Source organism: Nomascus leucogenys, chromosome 10 (assembly GCF_006542625.1).
Source record: "Nomascus leucogenys isolate Asia chromosome 10, Asia_NLE_v1, whole genome shotgun sequence".
Taxonomy (NCBI): Eukaryota; Metazoa; Chordata; class Mammalia; order Primates; family Hylobatidae; genus Nomascus; species Nomascus leucogenys.
This window is the reverse complement of record NC_044390.1, coordinates 28,503,404-28,524,247: the sequence shown is the minus strand read 5'-3', so window position 1 is coordinate 28,524,247 and position 20,844 is coordinate 28,503,404. Positions and strand designations below refer to the sequence as shown.

The 20,844-nt window shown below is 33.9% G+C and overlaps 1 protein-coding gene across 2 annotated transcripts in view; it reads left to right on the top strand.

The window, feature by feature from the left end:
* ZDHHC17 (zinc finger DHHC-type containing 17) overlaps nt 1-19,519 on the top strand; it is a 91,416-nt gene extending 71,897 nt beyond the window's left edge. Inside the window, exons 11-17 of one of the 2 annotated variants that reach the window (XM_003259574.4) lie at nt 7,813-7,937; nt 8,749-8,811; nt 11,537-11,630; nt 12,420-12,503; nt 14,063-14,220; nt 15,209-15,303; nt 16,677-19,519. In XM_003259574.4, coding sequence (XP_003259622.1) covers nt 7,813-7,937; nt 8,749-8,811; nt 11,537-11,630; nt 12,420-12,503; nt 14,063-14,220; nt 15,209-15,303; nt 16,677-16,815 — 758 coding nt within the window. In that variant the 3' untranslated portion in view covers nt 16,816-19,519. The remainder of the gene's footprint in view (nt 1-7,812; nt 7,938-8,748; nt 8,812-11,536; nt 11,631-12,419; nt 12,504-14,062; nt 14,221-15,208; nt 15,304-16,676) is intronic. The other variant, XM_030819935.1, reaches the window with a different exon arrangement.
* The last annotated feature ends 1,325 nt before the right edge of the window (nt 19,520-20,844 follow it).

The window sequence follows — 20,844 nt, the reverse complement described above, 5'->3', positions numbered from 1 at the left end:
CTAGGAATTGGACTCATGAGTGATTTTGTTTTTTTGCATTTTTATTTATTTTTTAAAATTTTTCTCTGACTATGCTGTTTTTATTATAATTAAACAACTCTAAAATTCACTGACAGTATAGTCAACTGCTTATTGTGTTGACAACACTTTTGAAATATTGACAAAAGTTTATTAGAAATTTTATGTCTGAAAATAAGTAATTTTTCAATGTGGCTTTAAGTTAATTGAGCTTCTTTAAACTCAAGAAAGATATAAACAGTGTGCAGAATCTGGGATGATTACATATATTAAAAAATCAAGAATGTGCAGAATTAATTATCTCCCATGCATTTCCTCTTAAGCATTTTTTTCTGTAGGTTACTTGTTAGACTTCTCTGTTTTCTGTGTATCTCTCCCAGTTTCCTTTTAATACCCTTTAAGCTTTGTAATGTCTGTCTTCAGTTATCCAGTCACCACTTTTCATGAATTGTAACAATATTGCTATAAATATTTTTGTATATCTTTTTTTCCCACAAGAGTTTCTCTGAGGTTATTAAAGATATTCTGTAATTTACATTCTCAGTCATGTGCATTTGACTACTGTAAATGAAGACGGATGTGAGGGGAGGGATCAGTATCTTTTTCCCCCCATTAGAGAGGTCCTTGTTCCAGCACACCTTGTCTTCACTCAGTTGCAGTCTCAACCTTGATATTCATCATACTTCCTAGGTACTCTGGTTTATTGATCTGTCTGGCTATATTAACACTGTATAATCTCATTACTGTAGTTTTGTTCTTAAATTATATCAGAGCAGGGTAATTTTTCCAAGTTTGTTATTTCTCAGGAATATCTTAGCTCTTTTTGGCCTTTTGCTCTTCCATTTAGATTTTTTTAGAATAAGCTCTTTGAGTTCCGTGAAAAGCGTTATGCCTTTTTTCTTTTTGGCAGTCTTGCCGTGTTGCCCAGGCTGGAGTGCATTGGTGCAATCTCAACTCACTGCCACCTCCACCTCCTGGGTTCAAGCAATTCTCCCCCTTCAGCCTCCCAAGTAGTTGGAATTACAGGAATACACCACCATGCCTGGCTAATTTTTGTATTTTTAGTAGTAAAGGGGTTTTACCATGTTGGCCAAGCTGGTCTTTAACTCCTGAACTCAAGTGATCTACCTGCTGTGGCCTCCCAAAGTGCTGGGATTACAGGCATGAGTTACCATGTCCAGCCAGTCTTACACCATTTTGATTGAAATTCTATTTGAGCTGTAGATTAATTTACAGAAAGTAACTACTTTTGATACTTAAGGCCTTTTATGTTTTTGAATGAAGTCATGTAATTTCCTATGTAGAAGTTTATATCTCTTGTTAGATTTATTTTTAAAAGAATTTTAATTTTTTTAAATTATAAATTTTTTATTTTTAATTAAAATTTCTGTTGTGTCTGGGTTATAGACATGTAGCTGATTAGTTATTGCCAACAACCTTGCTAAAGCCTTTTATTATTTCTAATAACTTGGGGTATTTTGGATATATGACATGGGATAATCATGTATAAAGACTGAATTTTGTTTTTCTTTCTACTCTTTATAGCATTTAACTCCTTTAGTGATCTTATTATATTAGCTAGGATCTCAGTACACTGTGAATAGACACAGAATGAGTATCCTCATTTTGTTCCTGACTTTAAAGGGTATCATCTTTAAAAGATTGACTTTAAAGGGCTAGTATTTTACCAGTGAGTGTGATTTTATGAAGTGTTTACTTGGATTTTATAAATAACCTCTCCCTCTACACCCCCTCCCTTTTTTTAACTTTTTGTGAATTGTGTATGTTTTTTTCTTTATGCTTTTAATATTAAATAATATATTAATAGATTTTTCTGATGTTGAACCGCTTATGCACGCCTAGAGTAAACAAACATGGGCATAATGTCTTATTTTTCTGTACGTTGCTGGATTAAATATGTTACTAGTTTTGCATGTACATTTGTGAATGAAATTGTCTTATAATTTGTTTGTATTGTCTTGGTTATGTTTTGATATCAACATGATAGCCTCAAAACGGGTGGAGAATTGTTCTTTTTTTATGTTCTTTGAAAGGGTTTGGGTTAAATTGAAATTATTAACTACATGTTTATTAGATTATAAAATCATTTTACCTGGAATTTGCTTTATGTTAAAGAATTTTGTAATATATAGTTTGTTTGACTCAATTGTATATTTATATATTTTAGTGATTTGTCCCTTTCTTTTCTTTTAAAATGTGCCACATTCTGTTTTTTTAAACTCAGCTGCTGTGCCCCCCTCTCATTCCTGGTATTAATTAGAGCTATTTTCTAATCTATTTTATTGGATTTTTCAAAGAAACAACTTTAGGTTTTATTAATCCTTTCTATTTTCACTTTCCGTATGTTTTATTTCCTTTTGTCTGCTTGTTTAATTTTCATTGATATTTTCTATTAGAAACATTTAAGTTTAAAAAGTAACATTTTATATGCTACCTCAGCTGCATTCCATACAGAAGATTAAGCTTCTTAATTAGGTTGCTCAAGTCACTATCATTACCAAATTTTTATGTGTTTGCAGTGTCATTTACTGAGAGACCTATGGTAAAATCTTCTACTGTGTTGCTATATTTAGGAGTTTCTCTTTGTGATTCAGTCAGTTTTTTGCTTTACATATTTTGGAGTTTCATTATTAAGTATGTGTAAGTTTAGAATTCTTTCTAATGAATTGAACCTTTTATCAATATGTAGTGACCCATGGTGAAAAGCGTTAGCAATGACTATTTATTTTAATTAGTATTGCTTTAAATAATTTATGGCCTTGAATTTTGGACATGTCCCTTGCAAATAGCATATAGCATATAGGAATAAGCAAATCTTGAAGAGTGGACACTACATTTCTGAACCAGTTTACCTTTAGATTTTGTTTATTTATCATCTCTGGTCTCCATGGGGTTTTCTTACTAGCAGCTCAGCAACACATTTAAAATGATTTAGGTTTTTTTTTGTTTTTTTTTGATACAGAGTTTCACTCTGTTGCCCAGGCTGGAGTGCAGTGGCATGATCTTGGTTCAGGGCAACCTCTGCCTCCCAGGTTCAGGTGGCTCTTGTGCCTCAGACTCCTAAGTAGCTAGGATTACAGGCATGCGCCACCACACCCGGCTAATTTTTGTATTTTTAGTAGAGACAGGGTCTACAAAAACTAAAAAAGTTAGCTGGGTGTGGTGGTGCGGGCCTATAGTCCCAGCTACTCAGGAGGTTGAGGCAGTAGGACCCTTTGAGCCTAGGAGTTCGAGACTGCAGTAAGATATGATTATGCCACTGCACTCTGGCCTGGGCGACAGAGTGAGACCTTGTCTCTATTAAAAAACTCTTTACTCAAGAACACGTTTGTTACCATTGAGATTAAAAAACAACCAGTATGTTTCAGAGGATGTTAATCATTGTCCCTCAGATTTTCTTAATATACGGTGTGTCTTTTCAGGATGCAGTATTTAAAATGGAGGTTATATCTGTATACTATATGCAATTTATAAAAATGAAGGTTTTCTTTCCTTTTATCTGAAATTTTCTGTTAGGATCTCTGAATTCTGTTTGATGTATTTACTACTTCTGGGTTAAAACTATCCATGTGTTGAATTATCTTTGTCATCTGTGTTCATACTTTTGTCTCTACTCTTTTTTATTATCATTATTATTATTTTTTGAGATGGAGGTCTCACTATGTTGGCCAGGCTGGTCTTGAACTGCTGGGCTTAAGTGATCTTCTGGCTTCAGCCTCCTGAGTAGCTGGAATTATAGGTACATGCCACCATGTCCAGTTTTTGTCTCTAATTATTGTTTTGAGTTTCCTTTTTTTCCTTCATTTACTGATTGTCTTTTTATCCTCCCTGTGTTCATCTTTATAAGTTTTTAGTTCATATATTGTATAATGGTTTTTGTTTGATCTCAGTCTGTTTTTTTTCTAGAATCACCCTTTTCATCTGGTTCTAATTGTTTTATGATCTTATGTTTAAGTTTTTATAGGATTTATATTTTAATTATGAAGCATCTTTGGTTAATTTGCCTTTGTCCTTAATTTGTCTTTGTCCAAATTTGCGGCTGCTTTCCATACTGGGTTATTTGCTTTGTGAATGCTGTGCACATTTTTTCTGATTTATTATTTTTGTTTTGTTTTTAAGTACACTAGCATGGTTGTTATGCCATTTCTTTTCATCTTTCATCTTGCTTGTGATTGACCTGGGCAAATATATTCAGACTTTTATGTTTTCTCTGATATATTTTAATCTTTGAAGTTTTTCCTATCCTGTTTGGTACAAGGATATTGAAGGCGTATGACTGCCTTCAGTGTTATAGTTTGGCTAAATTTCTATTCATTTTTATGTAGCCTAAGGAAAAGAGAGCTCAGTTGTAAATTCTTGCTCAGAAACTTGGGTTTAGCTGTCTTAAGATCTTGCTGAAAGTTTTTCCTGAGGTTTTGTTCTACGCAGCCTTAGAGATAGAATGATGTCAGAATTATCCCCTGCCAGCCATCCCCTCGATTTTGTTAAGTCACCTTATTAATGACAAGCCTTGGTATTTCTTGATACTTAGTGGAAGCCATGCAGTGGTATTCAGGGACTTATGTTCCTGAAGGGTTTTCTTGACTTGTTCAAATTATCTGCTCACCATTTCAATTATTTTTCTCCAATTGAGTGGGGCTGAGGAGTGGAGTGTGTATTAGTCAGTTCAAGCTGCCATAATGATATACCAGAGACCGGGTGGTTTAACAACAGAAATTTGTTTTCTCACAGTTCTGGAGGCTGGTAGTTTGAGATCAGGGTGCCAGCATGTTTGAGTTCTGCTGAGGGCGGTCTTCGTAGCTTGCAGATGATGACTTTCTTGCTGTGTTCTCACATGGTGAGGAGAAAGAGTAAGAAATCTCTCATTCTACCTTATATAAGGAAGGCCACAATCCTATTGGATTAGGCTCCTACCCTTATGACTTAATTTAAGCTTAATTGCTTCCTAAAGACCACATCTCCAGATGCAGTCAGATTGCAGGTGTTAGGGATTCAACATATGCATTGTGAGGAAACACAATTTAGTCCATAGCAAAGGGCCAGGGTAAAATGGATGAGAATTCTCATCTACAGTTTTTCATACTACTAGTACAGGTAGAGCAGGATTAGGAACTACCTCAGGCAGCCTGCCTCGCCAGAATCATCATCTTTTTGTGGGCTTCAGTTTTGAACTTTATGATACAATGTGGTCTGTCTCCTTTCCGAAGTTGTTGCCAGTATTTTGAGAGGTGCTTGGTTTGTTTGATTTACTGTTTTTAATTCATTTTGCTGAGTATTATGGTAAATAAATTTAGTGTATGAATTTCTATTTTGAAAGAAAGCCTAGTTAGATAAATTTGTTTAAAAATAAAATGAGAGCTGCATTTCATAGCAGACATCAAGAAAACATCCAACTAGATTAAAGAATTAAATGTAAAAAATGATTCTATAAACATTTAAGTGAAAACATTGATGGTAAATACTTGTTTTATCTTTAATTGGAGGGCTGTTTAAACATAAAGGCAAAAATGTAAATTAAAACAATAAAATAGCAGGTATTTGCCTCTTAAATTGGCAGCATTTTTTCATTACTGCTAATGCAAATGTACTAATCAGTCGTATTGTTAGTGGGGTTATAAATTGGTATATCTTGCTGGAAAATAGTATAAAAGTGTCTGTATATATTTATATCTCAAGCCTTAAAAATGTTCATACCTAAATATATTGTTTCCATAATATTTATTGGCATAGGAAATTGCTTTGAGCACTTTGGCGAGGCCGAATAGCATAGGTCATATGAGTCTGAGTTTTAATACTTGATTTACCTCTAACTCACTCTGTAATCTTGGACAGTGTAGCTTCTGCTTCAGTTGTATCATCTGTAAAGTGGGGATAATAGGATTTATCATAGGGTTCTTGTGCTGCTTAAATGGCACATAGTTGGTGATTAATATATTATTTTGTTAATAATTAGATACATTATGATACCAGTCATAATTAAAAATGCAGAATACCAAAATTAAAAGAAGTTTAATTCTGGGTTGTAGAGTTCTTGTTTCTGTCTTTATGCTTTTTTTAGTGCTTTCTCATTTTCTCTAATAATAAAATTAATACTGAAAACAGCCATATATTCATAGAGTGTGCCTATTTCCATTAATTTTTTTTTTTTTTTCCCGAGACTGAGTCTCTCTGTTGCCCAGGCTGGAGTGCAGTAGCGTGATCTTGGCTCACTGCAACCTCCACCTCCCAGGTTCAAGCAATTCTCCTGCCTCAGCCCCCTCAGTAGCTGGGATTACAGGTGCATACCACCATGCCTGGCTAATTTTTGTATTTTTAGTAGAGACAGGGTTTTGCCATGTTGGCCTGGCTGGTCTCGAATTCCTGACCTCAGGTGATCCACCCGCCTCGGCCTCCCAAAGTGCTGGGATTACAGGTGTGAGCCACCACGTCCAGCCTATTTCAGTTAAATTTTTAAAATTAGCTTGTCTAATCTATTGTTAAAGCTAAATTCAATCTACCACTTGAAGATACCTAATTTCTTTATCATTAAAGAGCAAGGAAAGACATTTTTAAAGTTCATTCAGTATTTAATTCCTTAATATACCTTTCAAATATGTAGTCATATATTGAGCTGACCCCCTGCAAATTTAATACAGGTCCTGAGGGTTTGACTTATTTATTTACATGTTATGTTAGCACCTTTTCAAAACTTGTGATAAATAAAAGTGCTGCCCCTGAGTAATGTCAAGCCTCAGCATTCTGCACACTTTATTCTCCAGAATAAACAGCTGAAAGTTTGACTTCTTATTTACTCTCTGCTGGCTATACCAGTATATTTTGTGGAATAAGATTGGAAAAAGTTGGGGGAAAAGAGAGGATTGGAGAAATAAGGAAAAGATAAGTCACTTTTGAATATGCCAGGTGATAATAACTAATCTTTTCTTCCGTCTTTTGTTTCTCCTGTATGTCAGGTGGCTATTGAGTGTTCTGGTATTTTCCAAACAAATATAGAATGATTTCATTCAAGAAGCTGTTCTTTTTCTATCTGTGCTTCATGAGAAATGTGAACAGTGGGTACACATGATAATGTCAAAAAATCTTATGAAATTCTTGTATGATACCTGTATCTACATAAAATCTTACAAATGGTATTTGAGAGTATACCTGGTGTTTTGTGTCTCAGAAATGTATTGCTCTAGCGACATTGCTTTATTTTTTATAGTGTTATTTAAATTGTTTTTTGATAATTTACTTATGTTTATAAGTGCCTAGTATATTTCTTATGTTTTTATGAGATAGAAAAAATGTGAACATATAAACTTTGTTTTAAGCAAGCTTATATTTTTTCTGAAATCAATTTCAGCGTGTTCAAAAAAAGGCAAAAGTGAAAATTTTTCTTTTTTGACTTTCCTATAGTTAAAAGCAATCTTTTAAATATACGAGTATGATATCTGTAATATTTGGTAGATGCATAAAGATTGCAGTGCATATACATAAAGTATATGTTAATAACTTTGAACATGAGAAATCCCTTCATTTTTGTCAAAAAATTAGTCATTTAAAAATTTTCATTGACTTTTTAATATATTCACTAACTTAAAGTGTCAGATAAGTCTACATGATTTAAAATTTATAAAGAAGTCACATTATTTTTACATGTAGTTATAAACATAATGCAGAACAGTTTGTATTTTTTTGACTGGTAGGTGTTTTGTAAAATTTTATTGATTATAAGTTTGTCTATGATAGTAATTCATTTATCATTGCTTCTTTAGATTCCTTAACCTTAGGCACATCTCAACTTTTTATTTATCCATCTTCCATTCCTTGCCAATAGTGTTGCACTTTTCTACAATTTTGGAAAATCTTGGAAATCAGATCCAGGGATTATTAAAGCAACAGAAGAGCAAAAGAAAAAGGTAGCAAAATACTAAGTCACTTGTGTTTAACTGCCAGATTATCAGTATTTATAGCAGACATTAGAGGACAGAGGAAGTAACTATCTTTCAGAATGTAAAGAAGTTTTAAGCCAAATTGAGATTATGTATCTTTTATTTGGTGCTCATCCTTGGTGCTCTTGTGATGCCTGTCCATAACACTTCCATGACATTTTATAATTTCATGTTTCTCTCCCTTACAAGACTGCTGTGATTGCTTTGAGGGGTGAATACGGTGCCTTAAACATCTCTGTAAATCTCCAGGAAATAATTTGCATTCAGTAGATGTTTGCTGAATGATTATGTAAGCTAGAAGGTTAATAAATTGGTTGATGGTGCAGGTACACCATCCCAGTAGCTAAAATATTTGTATATACTATCCAGGGCATCCCTTTCTTATAATGCAGGTAATTAGGAAACCAATTTTGTACTCTAACAATGTTGTGTATTTAGAGAACTGGACTAGAAGCATTTTAGATTATTTTAAGAACTGTTTTATTTAGTCTCTAAAAACAAGACAAATTTTGATGAGTTATTCCAGTCCACAATTGACTAAGACAATGGCAGATTCTTATGGTCTAATGCCCTTTTTTCTGGGCAGCATAGAGATTGCTACCCTGTATTCTTATTGCAATGAAGTAGCAGTAAATAAACAAAAGATTTTATTTCTCTTTTTGAACTCAAAACATCAGTAAATTAAAGATGAAAATCATGTTTATTGATTCATAGTGATGGCAAAAGAGTTGGTGAGCATTGTTCAGTTTTGAATTAAATATTTTTTTTTAATTCACAGACAATAGTTGAACTTGCAGAGACAGGAAGTCTGGACCTCAGTATATTCTGCAGTACCTGTTTGGTAGTATTTTCTTCTTTGTTCTTCCCTCCCTTCTCTTCCTCCTGACAGTGACATAGCATAGCGGGTATGGGATGTGGGGAAAAGGAATAATTTCTTTCAATGAACACATTCCCTCCCTCTCGGTATAAGAGGAAAGATGGTTAAAGGATGTCTGCTTCCCAAGGCGCTTATTCCTCGATGGTAGGCCTTGACTGTACTTTTGATTCAGAGGTGCCATTTATTTGTATTCATTGTCTTTCTCTTTTCTCGCTTAAAATGTTAATAAATTAAAAACTAAGTAATAAAGTATTTCAGATCAAAGATTTATAATGATTCCCTAATAGATTGTTTTCTTTACTACATTTTAAGAAAATTTATACTTGTATTTAAAAGCCACATGGGAAAATCCATTAGATAACTGTTAAGACAACATGGCCTCTAAACAAGTTCAATTTGAGTAGGTGTTTTTTTTTTGTTTTGTATTAGAATGTTTATGTAACTTTGAACACTGTTTTATCATAGATTTTTAAAGTGGTCATCCTCACCCAGGTCATAGGTAAAGATATATATGAAATTACTAGTATTTATTAATAGAGTCAGGTATAGCACTATTGAGATTGTTTATTATTACAGACATTAATTTTCTGTAGGATAATACTCTTATGTTTTAATTATTTTTCACTTAGTTTTTATAATTAGTATTTGTGAAAAATATATATACTGCCACAGTGCTTAAATTATGTTTTTCTACATGGAAATTGAAATATTCTAAAGTCATACATAAAACTAAATGCTCTTTTATACACTGCAAGTGAGCTCATGTCTTAACATCTGATTAATAATAAAGTCATTGACTTCATTTAGGATTATGGAATGAATTTTTGAAACAGTTCTAATTCTGCAAATTCTTTATTACATTTAATATTCTTTGACCAGTTATGATTTTGAATATTCAAAATATATACAGCTTCATGTTTGGTAGCAACTTTAGGATACCGACTAGATTCTTTTATATATTCCGGCATTCTGAAAACAGTTTTTGTTCCTGTGCTTTTTAATGGGTAATTTACAAAATTGATATTCTTTTTCTTAATATTTAGAATGTTTTAATACACTGCTGTTCTGTGGAAATACACTGTTCCACAAAGTATGCAGTGCTGATGTACTTGCCATATGGCAAACAAATTATATAGTCATTCAATACAGATAGCAGTTTCATTGTCAAATACATATTTGATGGCAAGAATAAGACTAATTTTGTCATAGCATAAATGTTTTATTATATATTATTTATAAGCCACATACTTCTTGTTGTAAAGAAGATTTCCTATTATAAAATCTTGCAGATCAGCAGAGGTAGTTGTCATTATATGGGTATGCTTCACTTTGACAAGTAGACAAGTCCCTAAGGCTTGTAGATCAGAGCTTTCTTAAAAACGAATTACTTTGTTTATTGCACCCCTGCACTCCAGCCTGGGCCACAGAGTGAAACCTTGTCTCAAAAAAAGAAAAAAGAAAAAAAAAAAAGGATTACTTTGTAAGTGATCCGAGGAACCCTGAAACCAAGTCACGCTTTAACCAGTTAGTCTGTTTTTCAGATTTTTGACTAGTGTTGCAGCTGAGGGTTGGAAGTGGGGATAGAAGTTGTTTGAATATCCTGCTGCCTTCTCCTAAGTAGATTTAGTCTCACAACTGTGGTGAAGAATAACTTACCCTTTTCTTTATTCCACAGATAATTTTGGTAGATGTAAGAACTGTGTATTCACTGTGCCTTTTCCTTGGTACCTCAAAATAGTGTGTAACCTTATGCAAACTAATGGAGAAATGGCAGTGCATTTGTTGAAACACTGAAGTATATTTATAAATTTTTTTCTGGCAAGAGTTAATAACTGCAGCTTTTTTATCATATATCTAGCATTAGGACTGCCAGCCCTTTGAAGATCACCAATGAGTTCTTGTATTCACTTGGCTGATTTAGAGTAATGTAGGTTTTAAAAACCATTTCAAAATGCTTGAGAAACAGACATTATAAGCATGAATTCTTTATTGCCTGTCAATAGCTGAATAATGAATTATATGGGTTTTTTTTTTTTTTTTGCAAGAAACAGTGACTTCTTAAGCATGTTCTGCATTCTTAGATATGGTCATTTCAGCAGAAGAAATGCTGTACCTTAATCTGAGATCTCAGAAGGCACTTTACTGAAGAGAAATAGATGTGTACATACTGGTTTTTGCTGGATTTGTTAATTTGGGGAAGACATATTTTATTGATGATTTTGAATTTTAAGAGCTGTTTAAATTCACTTTTAGCCTGATCTTCCTAGTAAGGAATAATTTTATTTTATTGAAAAACACCAATATCATGACCATTAATCATAATGGGACATCATTTAGAAGACTGGAGATTGATATGTTTTTATTACTCAGAAATTTGAGGGATGTGAATTAAACATAGCATCATTCATCAAACCAAATTGGCAATTCTTAGCTTTTGTAAATTGATGGTTCAGTTCCATTCTTAAGAGCATATTTTCTAGAGTTGCCTCATTCTTTTATTCTTTGTTTTTGCAGTTGAAATTTTATTAAACAATAGTGATTATTGGTTTCATTCATTTGGAAACCTTGATATAATCTTGTTTAAAAAATATAGTTTTATTTTTTATAATTATATTTTGAGAAAATAAATATTCAGTTTTTCTCTCTTAGTACAATACCTTTCATAATCCTTTAACATGCCTATTAACAGATACGAAAACCGGTGAGGTCCAAACATTGTGGTGTGTGCAACCGCTGTATAGCAAAATTTGATCATCATTGCCCATGGGTGGGTAACTGTGTAGGTAAGTTATATTAGTAATTTCTTCTGTATCATTCATTTAAGTTACCTTAGGTAATGCATAAAGTATAATATTAAAGTAGGCAGTAGAAAGTTTATTACTCCACCCTTCATTTTCCCAGTTATCTTCTGGTTGACAACACAGCAACTCGGTTGAGAGAGGGAGGGAAAAAAATTACAAAATTAGTGGCTGATGTCTTTTCTCTGTCAATTCTATCTGGTGCCTACTCTTGATAAGGAGGCAAATTTTTTTTTTTCTAGTTAAACTAGAGAGATGAAGGCGGTAATATTTGAAATGATATTATGTGCAGAGGCAGAGAGGAATGACAGATAAGAACGGTACACACCTCAGTGTTCAAGAGTGGTATAGTCTAAGGAGAGAAACTACATGGTTTGAGAGATGCCCTGGAGATTTTATGAGGTGACAGGAAACATTACAAAGATTGTGTACCTCTTTTGAAGAGAACCCTTTGGATTGTAAAGTTTATAAAAGTAAAGATAAAATAGGGCTATTTTAAACCTCACAAAGAATAGGATTAGAGGTCAGAATTGTGATTTATTTAGTTCTTTGGGACTTGAACACCATTGTTATTATATCTTTGTGTGTAATTGTAAGCATTCTTACTTAAGATTTTTATTAAAACATTTTTCCTGAAAACCACTTCATAAAATAATAAATGTATGTGTGATTATCATCACAATTGTAGCACACCTTTCATGGCATACCCCTCAAAGGTGCATTACCTGTTGTTTTTTCTTAGCTGAAAAACCTTGCTTCTGTGTCGTTCTTCAGGTGCAGGCAACCATAGATATTTTATGGGCTACCTATTCTTCTTGCTTTTTATGATCTGCTGGATGATTTATGGTTGTATATCTTGTGAGTACAATTAGTTTTTGGTCTTTTTAAAACAAATTTCTGCATACTTAGATTATACTTGCCATACTAACAAATTACTATAATGACAAAAGTCGTTTAACTAAAATTATGGTTTGGATACCTTATGAAGCACAAAAGGGAAAAAAGATATAGCTCTATCAATTATGTCCAATATACAGTGTAAGCAAACAGTTAGCAGTTAACCACCTTTTAATACTTGTGTCCTCTGAAAAACATGTTGGTTTAATAGGCTTTGAGAAGCTTCTGGGTAAAATACATTAACGTTTTCCACATCATGTACTTGCTTTACTATAGTAGCTTATAGATTAAGTGATTGTCCTAGTTCTGTTTCTTACCAAGCATTTGGGAAAATATACTTAAAATTAAATTTGCAGAGAATTTGAAATATTTTGAAAAGTAAGGTATAATTATTGCCTATTAGAGAATATTAGTAAATATCAGAAGTTACCTTTTTAAGAATAAGTTGTCATTCGATCATGTGGGTTTTATACCTTAAAGGAAATGATAGATTTTTGTTGCATTAAGAATGCAATCTGGGAAGAGTTTAAGTGCATACATCACTTACGATGCCTCAGGGCTTGGTGGTGCTTAGCATAAAGATGTATTAGATCCTGGTTTAAATACAAGTCTTGGAAGCATGATTTTCTAGTCTTCCTGCCCCACAGTTATTAAAAATAATCAGTGTTATTGCCCTAATGAACCAAAGGAGGTTACCACCTCAGTTAAAGATTAATAAGAAGATTTGGTCAAAGAACTTGACCTAATTTCTGGCCCAGAACACCTGAGGAGAACACTTTCATGCCAACAACAGCAGTACTTTATAGCAACTCTCCTACAGCAGGAGATTTTGTATTAGGAAAGGCCTAACTTGGCTGGGCGTGGTGGCTCATTGCCTGTAATCCCAAAACTTTGGGAGGCAGAGGTGGGTGGACCAGTTGAGGCCAGGAGTTTGAGAGCAGCCTGGGCAACGTAGGGAGAGAGACCCCATCTCTACAAAAAATACAAAAATTAGCCCGGTGTGGTAGCGCATGCCTGTAGTCCCAGCTACTCAGGTGGCTGAGGTGGGAGGATTGCTTGGGTCCAGGAGGTCGAGGTTGCAGTGAGCCTTGATTGAGCCACTGCACTCCAGCCTGGGTGACAGAGCGAAACCTTGTCTGAAAAAAAAAAAGCCCGTGTCACCATCCTATTATGTTATATGCCCTCCTTAAAAAAATCTCTTTCATATATCCTCTTATCTTTGTGTAAAGAAAATGTTTTTCTAAGTATTGTGTGATGCAATACCAATCAAATAAAATTGTTTATTCTGAAGATACAGTGATTTTTTTTTTAAGATTGGCTGCTCCTTTTCCATTTCTGTCTATGTTTTTTCGCTGAGATATAATAGGGTTATTTAAGAGTGTAAAGACATTTGCTATTGAATGTCATCAGTTAAATCTAGACCGTTTGACTATGTTTTCTAAATGGTGCCAGCACAAATGCCTATATGAGGTACTTGGATGATTATCGAGTAAATACGAGTACTTCTGTTCTGGTTTTAGACTGGGGACTCCACTGTGAGACCACTTATACCAAGGATGGATTTTGGACATATATTACTCAGATTGCCACGTGTTCACCTTGGATGTTTTGGATGTTCCTGAACAGTGTTTTCCACTTCATGTGGGTGGCTGTATTACTCATGTGTCAGATGTACCAGGTATGTGCAAAGGCATTCTTTTTAGTGCACTAAGTGAAAACTCTTCCATCCTTGCATAAAAGATAATATATTCTCTTCCTAACCACTCCTGCTCTTCAAATATTCATTTTATTTTTCAGTTTAGTTTTCCTTTCTACCTCACTCTTGCCCCTTCCTCTTCTCATATTGTGAACTTTTGAATTTTAGTACTTAATAGAAATTTTAATCTGTTATTCCTGACTTAAATACATCCAGTTGAGTATGTGTGAGCTTAGATTGATGATGACATTAATTTTGTGTTTTTAATGGTATTTTTATTCACAAATACTAATATTTATTCAAAAGCCTTTTTTTAATTTTTAAAAGCTCATTCTCAGGCTGATAGGGAGGTTGTGCATGAATAGCGCCTATCCATGCACAATGTCAAGTAACTGTCTAAATATTTTTCACATTTAACTGGCTACTTTTCACAGTCAAATGATACCATGTACACTAGCTTTGATGATCTCCTGATGGAAAACCAAAAACAGACTTCATTGTTTTTATCTTTATCCTAGTTTTCTTCAAATTAATTTTTTTTACATTAAGTATTTAGAAAGAATAATGGTTTGCAGCCTGGCACAGTGGCTCACACCTGTAATCCCAGCACTGGGAAGCCGAGGTGGGCGGGTCACTTGAGCCCAGGAGTTTGAGATCAGCCTGGGCAACATGGTGAAACCCTATCTCTACAAAAAAAAAAAAAAAAAAAAAAAAAAACCAACAACAAAAAAAAAGAAAATTAGCCGGGCATGGTGCGTGCGCCTGTAATCCCAGCTGCTGGTGGGGTGGGGGTTTTGGGGTCGGGGGAGGTGGTGGGGGTGGGATCACTTGAGCCCACCCAGGAGGCGTAGGTTGCAGTGCACTGAGAATTCGCCATTGTACTTTAGCCTGGGTGACAGGGCAAGGCCCTGTCTCAAAAAAAAAAAAAAAAAAAAACAAGAATAATGGTTTGCTTTTTCTTTCCTCTTAGATATCATGTTTAGGTATTACTACAAATGAAAGAATGAATGCCAGAAGATACAAGCACTTTAAAGTCACAACAACGTCTATTGAAAGCCCATTCAAGTAGGTGCATACTTATAAATTTAATATTTTCTCTGGTCATAAAAATTTTCTTACTAACCAGACTCTTTTACTTAGTGATATGTAAAATAGCTTTTAAACCTTTTTAAGATTTCTGTAGAAATAGCATCAGTTCACCATAATAACACCAAAACAGAATTCATCACATTAACTGTGTATAATAAAGTTGTGATATCTCCTTATATATTTTTTCTTTTTAATTTTAAATTTGTATTCAGTCTGGTGCTTAGAAATAGTAAGGTCCTAAGTATATGAAATATTGAAAACTGAGTTTTACTGAAGTTACTACCAACTCTTCAGCTTTTGTGGTGCTGTCAATTATGGCATACTTCTGGAAAGCAAGCAGACCTTTAAATAAAAACAGTTAGTTGGGTAGTTTTGAGAATTCTCCCACAGGTACAAAAATTATATAAGGCACAAAACTGACTGCTTTTCTTTTCTTTTTTTTTTAGACAGAGTCTTGCTCTGTCACCTAGGCTGGAGTGCAGTGGTGCGATCTCAGCTCACTGCTACCTCCACCTCATAGGTGTAAGCACTTCTCTGCCTCAGCCTCCTGAGTAGCTGGGATTACAGGCATGCACCACGCCCAGCTAGTGTTTTTAGTAGAGACGGGGTTTCACCATCTTGGCCAGGCTGGTCCTGAACTCCTGACCTCGTGATCCACCCGCCTCGGCCTCCCAAAGTGCTAGGATTACCGACGTGAGCCACCGGTGCGCACCCGGCCAAAACTGACTGCTTTTCTAAAGGTGTTACTGGAGTACTAAAATTTCGTGAACTTATCCTTGACGTTTCTTTTTTAAGTTGTTACCCTTAGGTTCACTGCCAAATTCATGCTATTTATAATTATTTTGTCTTTTACTTTTTTTTCTGTTTTAGAGATAGTTTGTCTCCTGCCAAAGAACCACTAATTAAAGATTTTTATCAAAAATTGCATATGGAGCCAGGCATGTTGGTGCATGTCTATAGTCCTAGCTACTTGGGAGGCTGAGGTGAGAGGATTGCTTGAGCCCAGAGTTCAAGGCCAGGCCGGGCAACATAGTTAAGACCTCATCTCTAAAAATAAAAATAAAAATAAAAATGCATATAACACAGGAAGTATATGCACATTTGAATAAATCTATAATATAATTGTGTAAGTCTTTAAATTGGCAAAAGAAAAAATTGTTGGCAGAGCAGTGGAGAAACATGAAGGCATATATATTTTATAGAGTTATAAATTGGTTCCTTCTTGCAAGTAACCTGAGTTTTTGAGTTTAGAAAAAAATATATTTAACACGAAAATTATATTGAATTCATGTATTAAATCATTTGTACTGACTGACTGACGTATTTTCTTTTTGGGGTGCTGTTTTTAGCCACGGATGTGTAAGGAATATTATAGACTTCTTTGAATTTCGATGCTGTGGCCTCTTTCGTCCTGTTATCGTGGACTGGACCAGGCAGTATACAATAGAATATGACCAAATATCAGGATCTGGGTACCAGCTGGTGTAGCAACATCTTTATCCTATGAAGCATATTGCTGAGTGGTGCCTGAAAATTGTGTCTGTCCGTGTCTCTCTCACACTCGAATCCACATCCTTTGAACAAGAGCATGCTATGTGTAGGGCTAACGGTGAATTTTACAGTCTTTTTTCCAACACTTTTATTAACAAAAGTAAACATGGAGAGAACACACTGCCATTTCTGGGAAGAATAAAGATGATAAAAAATAATTTTAATGGTTCTTAATGTGGAAATTCACAACATACTCAACTTTTGGGTTTTGTTCTCACAGTATTTTTCACAAAAAAAGGGTAAACTTATTCTATTGACAGACATGGTGTACTGATCAGAAATGTTCAGTTTTAACTAAAACTAAATTTATGTTATTTGGTTAAATGTTATGATGCAGTCTAGTAGGAGTATTGCATCTAATTCCAGGAGCATTGTTTTAAGTTGACTAGTATTATGTACATTTTAGAATGTACACATAAATACGGTGATGAAAATCATGTGGTTGGGATCTACTGTGATGTTGTCCTCAAAGGCAGGAGAAAATAATGTTCACAATAAAATGTGCTAACAATGTTTTGTTTCTATCAGCTGTTGCATTGCTGATATATTTCTAGTTCAGTGAAATAATTTGTAGTAACCTTACTCTGAGGTTTTACGGTCTGATAATGAAGCACTTGCATGAGTATAGTAAATCATGTTATTTTGTTCAAATTTAAAAGCCCTACTAATTGCATGATACACCACATAGAATGTATACTAGCAGATACTATCCAGTGAAGCATAAATTAGAATTTAATTTGATGTTCAAAAACAGTTCCATTTTTAAGGGTTGAGGTGGTATTTTCAAGAAAAGGCAGAATAATGCAAAATTCTCAGTAATAGTGATACATGGATATGCTTCTTTTTAAATTCTTAGCTGCAAAATAATTGTAGACAAAACAATGGCATTTAACTAAAGATGGAGCATGATCCGTGTACATAGCACATGTGAATAAAAGAAAAGCTGACAGTATATTCTGGTTTCAATAAAATGACCTATCAGAAAGTAAAATTTCATCCCCGAGTATTTCAGTTTATCCAATATTGAGTAAGTTCTGAAACAGTTTTAGAAAAGATTTTCTTTTTGTTAAATGTGATGCACTGATCAATTTTTGTCACAGCTTTTCATACCTTCATGGTGGACTACTAGTCACTGCTTCCATAAATATTGTTTACAAGGTGAGATTTGGTTTATTCATCTTAAGTGCTGTAGCAAACTGTGGTTCGAGCAACCTGTGGGAAATCTGTGAGAGGGAATGGGGTGGGAGATGTGGGGGAATGGTGGTCAGACTGATGACAGATCCTAGACCAATGTAAAGAATATGTATCTGTATATAAATAATTTATCAAATAGTTTTCTCTTTGTGTCTGTGTTAGTTAGTGTTTTTAAAGCTGCTCATTTCATTTTGTCCAACCAAAAAGAAAAGGGAGATAACTAATGAGCTTCTAGTGATGTTCAAAATTGCTGTTAATAGGCATTATACCCTGCAAGTTCACTGCATGTCTGATGCTTGGTAAAACTAGTCTTCCCTGTAAAATGCAGATTACAGGTATTAAAGCAATCTAGTGGTATACCCGCCCCTTGCCTTAGTAAGAGGAGCAGTGAAATGTATATAGTTGTTCAGTATTTCCAAGTACCATTTTTATATAGTAGCTTATTTGACCATAAGTCACACATCAAAAAAAGATTACCCTTAGTGTATGTGTTTTAATATTAGAAAATTGGCATATGTACTTTATTTTTGAAAAGGGAAGAGATGGGTGTGGGGTGGCAATAGCATTGTGCCATTTTGTCATAGAATGTAAAAATTGGTTAACTTTACAAATGTCAGCTAGTTTTGACTACTAATTGGGGGAAATTTTAGATAATTTTTAAATTCAAAGTTATTTATAAAATGCTAGAATTTGTTTTAATTTTTTGTATTTTGAGCCACTTCACATGAAGACTCAGTTGTGTTTTTATCGAATACATTTTTATCAACAGTTAAAGACTATGGTGGTTTTTTCAGAGTTTGGCTAAGAATGTTACCATCTTCTTTGTTTGTGGTACAATATTTTCAGTGCAAAAGAGATGTCATTCAGTTAAATAGACAAAAAAACCTCTAGATGTGTAATTACATGGAAAATACTAGTAATGTGAATGCTTTTGTAGTAACCATCTTGTAGTACTTGTGAAATCAATAACTCAGAAATGGTCAGATGGTCAGGAGCTAGCTATGCAGCAGTACAGCATCTGTTTAATTATTTTGTAGGTCCTGTGTGGAACCAACTATAAACCCAGTTCTAAAGTTGTGTATGATGGTGAACCTTTGGGAATAGTTCTTACCAACTTAATTGGATACTTTTAGCAAATAGGAACTTAATTCTCAGCACTGAACATGAATTACTTCTTTGGAGTTTTTTTCATTCATATTTTTGTTGTTTCCAGGAATTTATTTGATATTGATGGGCGTAAAACAGCATCATTGTACTTAAGCTATAGATGTTTTTATTTTATATTTTCTTTATTTATAACTGTGCCAAGTATTATTTTGCTACTTACCGTGCTATTCTGTGGAAAGAAAAACCTGTAAAGTGTTTAATAAATTAGCCCTCCTTACATAAATTAAATGTCAAAATTTTGTAAAGTATTAATCAGAATAAATACTGACTCTTAAGTGTGTGCTTATGATTTCACTCAATTTACTTCAGGAAATTGATGAAATGTGATAGTGGTACCTATGATATGAAAACATTATACATTTATATCCTGGTTAACTAGGAGTCAAGTGGCATAAGACTGTAGGAATTTGGAAACATAAAAGATGGTGTTAGTATTCTAAAAAAAAAAAAAAAAAAAAAATTCCAATCCTGTGTGTATGCATGTGTGTGTGTAATTTTTTTTTTTAAATAAAGATAAATTTTTTAAGAATTTTTGAATTCCATGGAGTTAATTAGGATCCTCAGGGACTGTATGAATCTCCAAGTTTTAAATATGTCTAAAGATACTAAAGAAAAATATTGCAAAATACACTATATAAAGAAAAATACTGCAGAATGAAACCTACCAAATGTTGATCTCAGTTACTTGAGAAGATATGCGTGGCAGAGAGAACTTCTTTATTTGGGACTTTAAAAGGCAAAAATTATTAAGGAACTGTTTCCTGTTGTTCCAGTGGTTGTTAATGGTTTGAGAACCCAGTGGTATTAAACAGGAGTATTTTCAAATTGGACTAATACTCTATCCATAATTTTAGTCTGGAGTTCAAATAATATCTTGAACAACTGTATAAAGTAAAGCCACTAGTTTTCATTCCACCCAAGTATTTTCCTCCTTATTGTCTACTTTTTATCTCCTAGTCCTTGCTAGATTGATAGATCATACCTGATATGGATGTCTGAGTCTAGGAGTTTCTAGACATAGTTGGAAACAAGTGTTACATACCAGGACAGAAAATCTTAACATCCTGTCAGAAAGTAAAGTGCTTGTTATCAGAGTTTTCTATTAAATATATTTATGTGACTTAGAAAAAATAGATTGAGCATTCAGAATATTCTTTGGTCTGTGTCAGCTAAGTCAGAAACTCAAGGAAACAAGATACGCCTCTTAGAAAACTCTTGCCTTTGAATTGGATATGAATGTTTTACCCAGGTAAATTTTTGCTAAAACTGTCACTCATTTACTAGGGCTGACAAATATTTTTAATAGATGGCAATGTTTTTAGATTGTTTCTGTTCAAAGCATCAGAAAGTCCCATTGTTGCTGCTGCTGCTTGGATCTGTAGGTTTACAGTTTTCATCAAAATTTGGAAGTTTTTCAGTTGCTCTTTCTTCAATTATTTTTCCTCCCCTCCTTTCAGGAAACTCCAATTTCACATGTGTTAGGCCACTTGAGATTGTCTTCCAACTCACTGATCCATCCTCCGTTGGCTTTTAAGATTCTTTTTCCCAGTGTTTGTTTTAGATAGTTGCTGTCTTTAAGTTGACTTTTTTTTTTTTTTTTTGCAA